The sequence below is a fragment of the Centroberyx affinis genome, unplaced genomic scaffold, assembly GCF_046629955.1.
Source record: "Centroberyx affinis isolate AG114_WGS23_722 - 3 ecotype Tasmania unplaced genomic scaffold, CSIRO-AGI_Caff_v1 ptg006300l_1, whole genome shotgun sequence".
NCBI classification, from domain to species: domain Eukaryota; kingdom Metazoa; phylum Chordata; class Actinopteri; order Beryciformes; family Berycidae; genus Centroberyx; species Centroberyx affinis.
The window spans coordinates 65,228-77,173 of record NW_027283203.1 but is presented as its reverse complement, the minus strand read 5'-3'; the positions used below and the strand labels follow the sequence as shown (position 1 = coordinate 77,173).

The following is an 11,946-nucleotide window of genomic DNA, read 5'->3' as shown; positions in this document are numbered from 1 at the left end:
CTGTTATCTCTCTACCTATAATACACATAGTCATGGAATTCTGGACAAAATCATATCTAACAATAAAAGCTATTCTCAGATTTGGGTCTGAGAGACAAAATCTCATCAGATGGGGATCCGTGGCTCTATTATGGACTAAATTAGGGTCCTTGATATGAAAAAGGTTGAGAATCACTGACATAGATGATGTAGCCAGATGTAGCCAGACTTGAACTCACAGCATTATGAGAACATGACATGTGCCTGAGCCCACTGCACAACAGCAACTTGTTTTACTTCATTCATGTGTAGATAGTCAGATCAAGGACATGTATTTTGCGAGTATCAAAGTCCATACTAAAAGATAAATAGTTAGTAGTGGAATTCACATATTGAAAAAAGGCATTAAGCTCTGCTGTAGTGCCCTTCCCGATAAACAAAATATCATCTATAAATCTATGCCACATAGCGATTTTAGAAAACAAGGGATTATTGTTAGGATTATGAATAAACTTGTCCTCCCAAAGGCCCATAAGCAGACATGTATGCTAACAGGCTTATTTATGAAGCATTTTCAAAAGCTGACTTGTAGTGAATTTCCTGGGGAGCCACTACAACCCCTTCAAGGACCTCTAGGGGTCCATTGACCCCACTTTGAGAACCACTGACCTAGTCTTCATTGAAAGTAACCACTAAATCTTTGAGGGCCAACACAACATATACGACTTTAAACATAAGTATCAACATATTTTAAATTAGTATTTAAGTAAGTAAGTATTTTTTATATAAAGGGCATATTTAATGCAGTGAAAGTGTCTTCTCCTTCCTTTTCCACATGCCACTCTCTTCTGGCTCTGCAAATAACTAACATCATGCTGAAATACTTGTAGAACCAAATCAAGACAAGAGACATTATTCCACATCAGTGCATTTGGCAGGTTGCTAACTAACAACCCAAAAACTCACAAACCCACACAGCCAACAACTGAAGTCCTCATTTCATCTTCAGTAACATTGGATAATAAATTGAACGATCTCTATATACATGATTCATGACAAAGAAATACAGCAGGAGACATAAGGGTCTGCAGCAGATCCTACAGTGCATTAGAGATTTTTCATAGATCTTTGGTTGATAGTATAAAATATATATACTGTAGATAATATGCTTATTTTACTTTTAAAACAGCATGGGATCTCTTGTTTTACTATGTACTATACTGGAAGAAAGGGTTATACACAATAGAAATACTGCAAACACTACAGAAAAAGCTTCAGAGTGTTTTACTTTTTCACATTCTACATATTTTTTGGGCATAATTACAGGATACGCAAAAGTTAGTTATGGAAGTTATGGTAGTTATGGAAACAAAAATTCCAATACTGTAATAGGCAATACATTCGCAACTCGGAGAGAGAGAGAGAGAGAGAGAGAGAGAGACAGAGAGAGAGATTGTTTTCCACTATTGTTGTTCTAGTAAGTAAGGATTAATGTGTTTTGTTGAGACTGTAAGTCATGTAAAGGAAGAATTATTGTAGTGCAGTTCTGCCCCCTTGTGGTCACCTCTAGTAAGAAACATGGTGCTAATGGACAACATAAATCACCATTACTTTTTCTAAACCTAATTCTGTGTCAGTGTCATCTTTCACGGTGAGAGGGGCTAGCTTTTAGTTTGTACGACCTCCAGAGGAACACTTCTAGAGAAGAGGGAGATCCCAGGGACTGAGAAACTACTTAAAGGAATAGTTCACCCAAAAATGAAATCATCATCTTCTCACCCTCATGCCAGTTACTCAGAAGATACTCAGGCTTACCGGGTCTTAGAGTCACTCTGCTGCACGAGGAACCATTAGAAGACATTTTACCACTTTTGGGTTTTTGTTTTCTAAATGAGGAACCATTAGAATAATAACAATAATAATAAACTTTATTTGTATAGCACGTTTCACACAAGAAATGCAGCTCAAAGTGCTTTACAACAAAGAAATGACATGCACCATGTGCTTCACATAAAACTTGATGATAATAGTAAAAATAAGATAAAGATGAGAATAGAATACATAGGATGCATCTTCACATGAAAATAGACATAGAATGAGCATAAAAACAAACATTAATAGAATGCCATAATTAATGTAAAATAAGATGGAGAATAAAACCCACTTGATAATAATAGTAAAAATAAGATAAAAATGAGGAATGCATAACATAAGATGGAAAATAAAACCCACTGAATAATAATAAAAAAAAATAAAGTTAAAAAATAGAGTACATAGAATGCATGAAATCAAAAAAAAAAAAAAGAAGAAGAAGACATTTTACCAGTTTTGGGGTTTGAATGCTACATGAGGAACCAGTACAAGAAATCAGACCTTGGTCAAATAGCATTTTCATGTAATTCTTATAGCATTTACTTGGAGTACCAGATGCAATCTGACACATAAGACACCCAGTGAGAGCCAGAAAAGTCATTTTTTGCTGTGACTAATAATTTAACACTACAGCATCTGAACTGCCCTGGAACTCCACCCACCCGGTGCTCCAAGGCAGGTTAAAACAAACATACAGAATTATGTGCAAATAGTGCTCGACCTCAGGCTGAGTCAGCTGCTGTCTGTCTGCTGACCCCCCCCCCCCCCCCCCCCCCGCTCACCTTTTCAGCCAAGGAGACAAGTCTGGATCAGAGGTCAAAGGTCACCAGCACAGCCTTTCCCTATCAGCAGCAGTCTAGACAGCACCTGCCGCCTTGTCGCCCAATCTCCATCTCATCCGCGTGAGCTGGAGATTAATAATTAAAGGAGACTACCGCAATTGTATATGTGTTAACCTTATTTTTATTTTACTCTGTTTTAATTATTTTTTGGTTCATCAGTGGGAGGGTTTTTTATTGATTTTTTTTTTCTTTTTGTTTGTTTTTGTATTGTTGTTTCTTTACTCTGTCAAAAAAAACAAAAAAAAGAAAATGGATCATATGTTTTTTTTTTTATGTTTTTTTTTATGTTTTCCAATAAAAATACTTATGGGAAAAAAAAAAAAAAAAAGGAGACTACCACTCAATTTACATGGCTTTCTAGCTTTGGTGAGAAGGCTTTTTATGGATATTTAAAATTAGTGGTATTCCTCTTTAACATGTAACTTAAAAAAAAAAAAGAGCATTTTTTTCTGCACTAAGATGGAAAACGTGACTTGCGGCTGTTTGACTGATATGAAGTCAGCATCAATAGCCGTCAATACAGAGAGAGACGGTGCTCTCCGCCCCGCCTTCCCCTGACAGCTGACTTCCTCTGGACTCATATGGGGGTTTAGCAGATGAACAGTTTCACATTTACACCCCCTCTGCTCAGACCACCAAACCACCACTGCAGCATCTCTGCTCCATTTATAGCGGCGTTATTCTATTCTATTCTATTCTATTCTATTGCCAAGATGACAGAGGGTCACAGAGGTGGATGGTCTCTTTTCCTCCTGGCTGCTATTATCCTGGGTGAGTTTAATATACTGACACTTAAATATTAAAAAATCTCAATTCACCTTCATTAATGAACGTAAAACTATTGATTCTGTGTCCTGCCTCTGTACTTCAGAAAGTGGATCTCTGTAATCCACTTTCTGCTGCTTTTTTTTCATTTCTAGTGAAGTAAATTCTAGTGAAATTAAACTCTTCATAATGCTGCTAAAGCCGTTTTATTTCTCATTTCAAGAGTGATGTTTCCATCAAGCGAACCCGAGGCTCTAATGAGTCCGTATGTGGTATAACTGTGAGTGCTTTCTGTTGTGTGTGTGTGTGTGTGTGTGTGTGTGTGTTGTGGTTTCCTCTCCCACACAGTGTTAGCTGTTGTTACTGACACCTGCAGTCGTTCCACACCGTTGGCAACAACCCACACTAAGGCTTCACACACACACACACACACACACACACTCATTTAAGCTCAAACACTCAGCTTGGTATGCTGCATGGCAACACACACAAGCCTGATCACACACACACACACACGCACAAAGCTGAAGGTATACACACATGACTGTTGCTTTCTGTCTCAACAACTGAAGAGGATCAACATGATGGAAGTGATTTTTCCATCTTCCTTTCCCTCCTTCCACCCTCTGTCATTTAGCTTTATCTCTGTTTGCTCTGGAAGAACAGAACCTCTAACCGTTTTGTGCCGTAAAGCGATCCAGCAGATTTCCCGCCAAATCTGACCTGGTGGCTCACAATGGAAAATGCAGTGTAGAAGCTGCTGATTTGCAGTGGTGGAAGAAGTACTCTGATCCTTTACTTCAGTAAAAGTACCAATACAGCAATGTAAAAATACTCCATTACAAGTAAAAGTCCTGCATGAAAAATCCTACTCAAGTAAAAGTACATAAGTATTAGCAGCAAAATGTAGTTAAAGTATTAAAGTAAAAGTAGTGGTTTGGTCCCTCTGACTGATATTTTATTATATATGACATCATTAGATTATTAATACTGAAGCATCAGTGTGTAAGCAGCATGTTACTGTTGTAGCTGCTGGAGGTGGAGCTAGTTTGAACTACTTTATATACAGTTAGCTAGTTTAGTCCAGTGGTTCCCAACCTAGGGGTCGGGCCCCTCCAAAGGGTCACCGGATAAATCTGAGGGGTCGTGAGATGATTAATGGGAGAGGAAAGAAGAAAAAACAAAGTTCTTCTGGACTTTTTCTCTAATCTTCAATTTGTGCTGAAATATTGGATGATTTGAACATTTATTGAAATGAAACCATGTGAGGTTTAGAGGGAAAAATCACTATTTGGTGGAGCTGTTAACAACTCATAGACATCTGAAATGTGACCCGACTACACACTGCTTCTTATAAGACGTCAAAAGCCAAAAAGGTTGGAAACCGCTGGTTTCATCTTTAACAATGTGTTGTATTTTAAAAGCTTGTTATATTATCCATTGTGTCAAATCTCCATCTGAAAAGTAACTAAAGCTGTCAAATAAATGTAGTGGAGTAGAAAGTACAATATTTCCCTCTGAAATGTAGTGGAGTGGAAGTATAAAGTAGCATCAAATGTAGTTTCTCAAAATTGTACTTAAGTACAGTACTTGAGTATATGTACTTAGTTACTTTCCACCACTGCCAATTAGTTCACAGTAATTACACTAATGCCTAAAAATGAATGTGGTGATGATTTATTGATGTTTAAAATAAGCATCATTTAAGCAGTGTGATGGGTCTCCTCCTCTCCACCAGGCTTCAGCCTCTCCAGTGACGGCAGCTCCATCCAGGCTGCCTCCGACTCTGAGCAGCCCAGTGAGGGTCTCATCTACCGGCCGGTCCTGCAGCCCACTGAGGCCGTCCCTGTCATCGGTACACACACACACACACACACACACCCAACACACACTTTTTACAACAGCGACTTTACATTTCATCAAACGCACCGGCTGTTGATTTGCAACTGTGCCCCCTCTGACGCAGAAAGAAGCACAACCATCGCAATTTCAGCTGTGACCGTTGAGAAAAGGCAAAAGTGGAAATGCAAGATAGAGATGGTGTTAAACCGTGTGTGTGTGTGTGTGTGTGTGTGTGTGTGTGTACAGGGACCTACACCATGAAAACCCCTGCTGGGAAACCCTGCCTCAAAGCCACCATGGGAGTAGAATACATTGTCATCGAAAAGAAGGTTAGAGGCTGTCTCTGACTCAGCACTGTGTGTGTGTGTGTGTGTGTGTGTGTGTGTGTGTGTGTGTGTGGGTGTGTGTGGGTGTGTGTGTGTGTTTTGGGGGTGTTAGTGCATTTCAGCACTTTTTGCGGCTGGTGTGTGTTTGTCTCAGCAGCTCTCTGGAGGGTGTTAAGAGGTGGTTTTACCGGCCAAACTGTTGGTAAAAACAAACAGGCAGCCATCAGTTCTCATTTGTTGTATAAGTCAGTGGTTCTCAACGTGGGGTCCGGGGACCATCAGGGGTCCTTGAGGGGGTTCCAGGGGGTCCCAGGCAAATTGATGAATCGTTAAACTTCAGCATTATTTCATTTACAAGGAGTTAACACAAGTAGAGAATGTAGAAGAATGACTGTTTTGATCATAGTTTCTCTGTTATCTCTCTACCTACAATACAGATAGTCATGGAATTCTGGACAAAATCATATCTGACAATAAAAATATTCTCAGATTTGGGTCCGAGAGAAAATAGCCAAATGTGGCCCAAATGCGGACTAAATTAGGGGTCCTTGATATGAAAAAGGTTGAGAATCACTGGTATAAGTCAGTGGTTCTCAACGTGGGGTCCGGGGACCACCAGGGGTCCTTGAGGGCATCCCAGGGGGTCCCCAGCAAATTGATGAATTGTCGAAACTTCATTATTTCATTTACAAGAACAATTATAGAATGTGAAGAATGGCTATTTGTTTTATCATAATTTCTCTGTTATCTCTCTACCTACAATACAGATAGTCATGGAATTCTGGACAAAATCATATCTGACAATGAAAATATTCTCAGATTTGGGTCCGAGAGACAAAATCTCATCAAATGGGGGTCTGTGGCTCTAATATGGACTAAATTAGGAGTCCTTGATATGAAAAAGGTTGAGAATCACTGGTATAATAATTTTATTCATATATGGAATAAAATGATCTCATGCAAAATGTATTATCTGGAAATTCAGTTGATATTTTTGTACATTTCGATTCATAATATCGTGTGTCATCAGTGATGACTATATATAGTCTCTGCTTTTGTCATGGGAACAGAAATCAGAACGACCCATTTTTTTTTTACATAGATGAAGAAACCGAGATAAACAGGAAAAACTCTAATATATAAAGTAATATCTGTGTCCTGTGTGTGTTCAGAAGCCCTGGTATTTCGAGCTGGACCCCACCAGGGTGGCAACCAGCGGCTACTGTGGCAAGGAGGCCGCTGTCCTCTCTCTCACCCTGCCAGACAACGCCGCCAGCCTGCAGCTCACCTTCAGAAAGGTACAAACCATCTCTTTTTTTCAAACTGTTTTTTTTTTTTTTATTCAACACACACGATACAGAGAACATACAACTTGGAGGAGACGCATATACAGTTCCACTTGTTTTAACGTATATTCCTTTCATGTCTGTTCTGAACATTGTTGATTGGTACACGTGTACAATTTGATACCCTGAACATTTTCAGAATTGCAGTGATGACAGAAATAGTGCTGATTTTTCTTTCTGCAGAAAATGGGTTGTTCTCCATATCTGCTCAACTGACCATAATAGAATTGAAAAAAAATGTGCCTGCATGTGTCTGAACAATAGGAATTAGTCAGTGGTGGAAAGTAACTAAGTACATTTACTCAAGTACTTTACTTAAGTACAATTTAGAGGTACTTGTACTTTACTTGAGTATTTCCATTTGATGCTACTTTATACTTCCACTCCACTACATTTCAGAGGGAAATATTGTACTTTTTACTCCACTACATTTATTTGACAGCTTTAGTTACTAGTTACTTTGCAGATTTAGATTATTACAGATTACAAATCAACTAATACATTATGATATATTTTTATAGGTTAAGCTACCCAGCAGTATATAAAGTAATTAAAATTAGCTCCACCTTTACCAGCTGCAACATTAAAGTGATGAACACATTAATGCATCAATAATTATAGTCCAATAACATGATATATATGATTCTGAAATGGGCCATTCTGCATAATGATTAGTTTTACTTTTGCTACTTTAAGTACATTTTGATGCTAATACTTTTGTACTTTGACTTAAGTAAGATTTTGAATGCAGGACTTTTGTAACAGAGTATTTTTATACTGTGGTATTTCTACTTTTACTTAAGTAAAAGATCTGAATACTTCTTCCACTACTGGAATTAGTGCTGAGGAAAACATCATAAACTGTTCAGATCGTCATGTAAGGGTGAAGTCAACGATATTCTGTAAAGAAAAACAACGAAACGGCAGTTTTAAGAGAACCGAGAACATTGCCCTTTTTACTATTTATGACAAACACAGAAATCTGGATTTCTGAATCGTTTCACTGTGTCCTGTTGCTTTATCCGCTCTGTTTCTATCCTCAGGAGGGGAATGTTTCCTTCGTTACCGGGCTGACCGCTCACATCACTCCTCTGCCCGTCTGCAAAGGATGTGCCAGTAAGACCAGAAAGAGAGAGAGAGGGGGGAGTGTGTGTTATATGGTTATATGATACTATACTGAGCTCAGAATGTCACCTTGCCTCCCAGGTAAGATTTACCCGGGCGTGGTGGCCAACACGAAGCTGTTCAAGGCCAATTGTGGGCGGAGCTTCAAGTGCAAGTCCCAGAATGAGTTTGTGATGGCGGCGGAGCTGAAGATCAAGCTGGTTCCTCTGCAGATCCAGGCCTTCACCCTGCCCAAGGGAGAGTATGGACAAGGTGGGTCACTATTGCACTGAAGGTGGGTAAACTCTATTCCACTAATAAAACTAAACTAAACTAAGGTAAAGTGAGTCCAGGTTGGTTTACCCTCCACTACTTTGCAGATAGATCTACAACTCTGTCTGTTCTTAGAAACTGAGGAAACTCCTTAATCAGTATTTTTTGCATTGGAAAGATAGGTACCCAGTGCATTTTTCTGTTTGGTTCATGTAGGTTCACCAGTGGTGGAAGAAGTACTCAGATCTTTTACTTAAGTAAAAGTAGAAATACCACAGTATAAAAATACTCTGTTACTTAAGTAAAAGTACAAAAGCATCAGAATGTACTTAAAGCAACAAAAGTAAAAGTACTCATTATGCAGAATGGCCCATTTCAGAATAATACAGTATATATTATATTATTGAATTATAATTATTGATGCATTAATGTGTAAGCATCACTTTAATGTTGCAGCTGGAAAAGGTGGGGCTGATTTCCACTACTTTATATACTGCTGGGTAGCTTGCAGTAATCTATAATAATACATCACAATTTATTAGTTGATTATATTTTGTATTAATAATCTGAACCTAATATTTTAGATATAATATCTAATATTTCTCTCTGAAATGTAGTGGAGTAGAAGTATAAAGTAGCATAAAATGGTAATACTCAAGTAAAGTACAAGTACCTCAAAATTATACTTAAGTACAGTACTTGAGTAAATGTACTTAGTAACTTTCCACCTCTGAGGGTCACACTGCTCAAGTGAACCAGGGCCTGTAAATAAAAGTCACATGACTCCCAAGTAGCTTGTTTATTGGACAGCTTTGGTGACCTGTCATCCTGCCAGGTTAGAGGTTTTGGTGGCCAGGGAGAGTCAAAACAAATCTAATGATGGACTTGTCTGTGCTCTTCTTCTCTGGTTTTCATACAACTTAAGAACACTTGAAGAAATAGCTATATATGAGCATCAGTCCAGACTTCATTTTCAACTATCTGACGTCAACAGCTGTCTCCTTCTACCCATAATCCCTAGCGTTTTGGGGGTCATTTCAACCACATGCTTCCCCTCAACCCTCCGACCCTCTTTTACTCTCTCCTCCTCTTCCTCCTCCTCCTCCTCCTCCTCTTGTCTTCCAGAGGTGGAGTGCTGGGCCGACTTTAACAAGCGAGTCATCCCCATCATCGTCGGAGCCGTGGTGGTCTGCATCGTCCTGATCGCTGTGCTGACCTTCCTCGTCATCAAAGACCGGCGCGGACAAGGCTACGAGAGATGTGACCTCCTGAGACTGGGACCAGACCGGGGAGAGACACGGCATGGAAATGGACTGATGCTCAAAGAAAAGTGTCATATTCATATACAAAAAATTCTCAGCGTCCACCCTCAGTTTATATTCTTATCTTGTTGAATTGAACTTTTTACTTAAATCCATGAATGCTTATAATAATAATAAATGTAAATTATTAGCCTAACTGGTAACACTTTACAATAAGGGTCACTAAGTTAAGTTAACCCTTAATTAACAGTTAACTAATGTGTCTGGTAATCATTTACTAATGGTGTTCATGTTAACTAAGGTATTAATTTATACATTATTTAATAGTCATATTTATAAACTATTAAATTATGTATAAATTAATACCTTAGTTAACATGAACACCATTAGTAAATTACACATTAGTTAACTGTTAATTAAGGGTTAGTTAATGCTTATTAAGCATTAACTAACCCTTAACTTAGTGACCCTTATTGTAAAGTGTTACCATATCACTCATTTATTTGGTTATACTTTTTTATATGGTATCTCTTTCACTTATTTATTTTTTGTACCTGCATTTCATTGTTTTTTTCTTTTCCTGTTGTCAGTGTTACATTCAGTGCTGTTTGTACTGATATCCTGCTTGTTGCATTTTGAATTCATGTTTAATAAAAAAAAAAAAAGGATATGAAATAGGATATGAATCTATAAATGAAAAAGAATGTAATATTATGTAATGTGATTTATAATATAAAGATGATATGATCATTAACTCTGGATTTGATATGACAGGACTGCTACAGAATATGACTAATAATAGCATATAACTGTGTTTTGTTTTGTATTTTCAACTTTTTTTTGTTTTGTATTTTCAACTTTTTCAATTTTCAACTTACATATTAGCCTTATTAGCCTTTATTTCTCAGGTTTGGGACATGCAGGATGTTGGACTATATGGCACACTTAATGTTTTCCCTCCACACTTCTAAAATACTTTTCTGATAAAACTGATTTTCTAGACTATAGTTTCAGTTTATGTTATGAAATCAAATTTGGCAACAAGACATAACCAATAACTTTTGATGAGTTTCTCCAGCATTATAAGCATGTGGTTTGAAAGAGAAGTTTCTATTTTCGGACGGGTGTTGTTGACTGAAGCTGGGGGTTTGTCGTTTATTTATCCTTCTCTTTCTTTATGTTCGTGAATCCATTTGTAAAGAGAGAAACAATTTCATTGCTAGTTTTATTTGGAAGAACAAACATCATACATTTTATCAGCAGGCGCTAATGGCATGGAAATATTTGGTACATGATTTCCCACCCCACAAAGCCATGTTGTGTAATAACTGCAATATCGTTATTAAAAGCAAAAGTGTTGGAAAGAGAGGAATATTATTTTGTCGTTGTCATTTATTTCAGGCTTTCAGGGTATGAAAATATCTTTGTTTCTTACTGTGGGCTACATGTAAGTAAGTGATCAATATACAGTATGTAAAAAAAATTCTGTCCATTATCTTAGCTTTTTTATACAATTTTTACACAATTGTTTTTGAAAAATAACTTCTATGTAAAACAAAAGTAAAGATATGTAATATATTATTTTTGAGGCTTTCCCTATTATGCATGACAAATAAATTGGTAATGGAATAAAAGTAATGGTTTCTCCCAGTTATTTCAGCAGCATACACCTTGGAGTTATTCACAAATACAGGAAAACATTTTAGAGTTTCATTCCAAAACCAGATATCCTCCATTTTGAAACTAAGACACCAACTAAAAATGATTTGCTATCATAAAAGTAAAAGTCAGGGTTGAATAGTATTACTGACCAGTAAAACAGGTCAGTTCTGTCTATTTTGGACTGAAGCCCTTGATGTACTATATTGTTGTAAAAATAAGAGATATTAAACCAACATTTTTCCACCAGAATAGATATACAGTTATCCCTTATAAAACAATAAGCTTGGAATGAAAAAGTGACAGTTTGATGAATGAAAAGCATGGGCAGGAATATGTGTCACTAGAAACTGAAATTGAATTATTTATATTTCAATTTGAATTGCTCAGCTTGAATAATTGCATTAAAAAACTGAATTTGAATCACATAATGTGAATTTGTATTGTTTAACTTGAATAATTGCATTGAAAAACTGAATCTGAATAGCATAATTTGAAATTGAATTCATTAGTTTGAAGCTGAATTCCAATAAACTTGAAACTGAACGTAATATTATGAAATTGAATTCATTTGCTCTGAAACTGTATTCGGTTCTCACAATTCAAATTCGGTTCTCGTAATTCAAATTCAGTTCTTGCAATTCAATTTCAGTTTACTGAGACACACATCCTGGTC

General features: G+C 37.2%; 1 protein-coding gene across 3 annotated transcripts; it reads left to right on the top strand.

Annotated features, from left to right (window-relative positions):
* Positions 1–3,336: 3,336 nt before the first annotated feature.
* On the top strand, positions 3,337–9,873 carry lamp3 (lysosomal associated membrane protein 3). Of its 3 annotated transcripts, none has more exons than XM_071512463.1 (7): positions 3,337–3,464; positions 5,197–5,313; positions 5,547–5,629; positions 6,802–6,924; positions 8,016–8,088; positions 8,179–8,349; positions 9,475–9,873. In XM_071512463.1, exons 1-7 carry the CDS (start codon positions 3,407–3,409, stop codon positions 9,741–9,743), a joined length of 894 nt encoding a protein of 297 aa, XP_071368564.1. In that variant the 5' UTR covers positions 3,337–3,406; the 3' UTR covers positions 9,744–9,873. The 3 variants fall into 3 exon arrangements, with proteins under 3 accessions (XP_071368564.1, XP_071368563.1, XP_071368565.1); XM_071512462.1 differs by having other exon boundaries at positions 6,799–6,924; XM_071512464.1 differs by having other exon boundaries at positions 6,799–6,924; positions 8,179–8,371; positions 9,475–9,584.
* Positions 9,874–11,946: the final 2,073 nt, after the last annotated feature.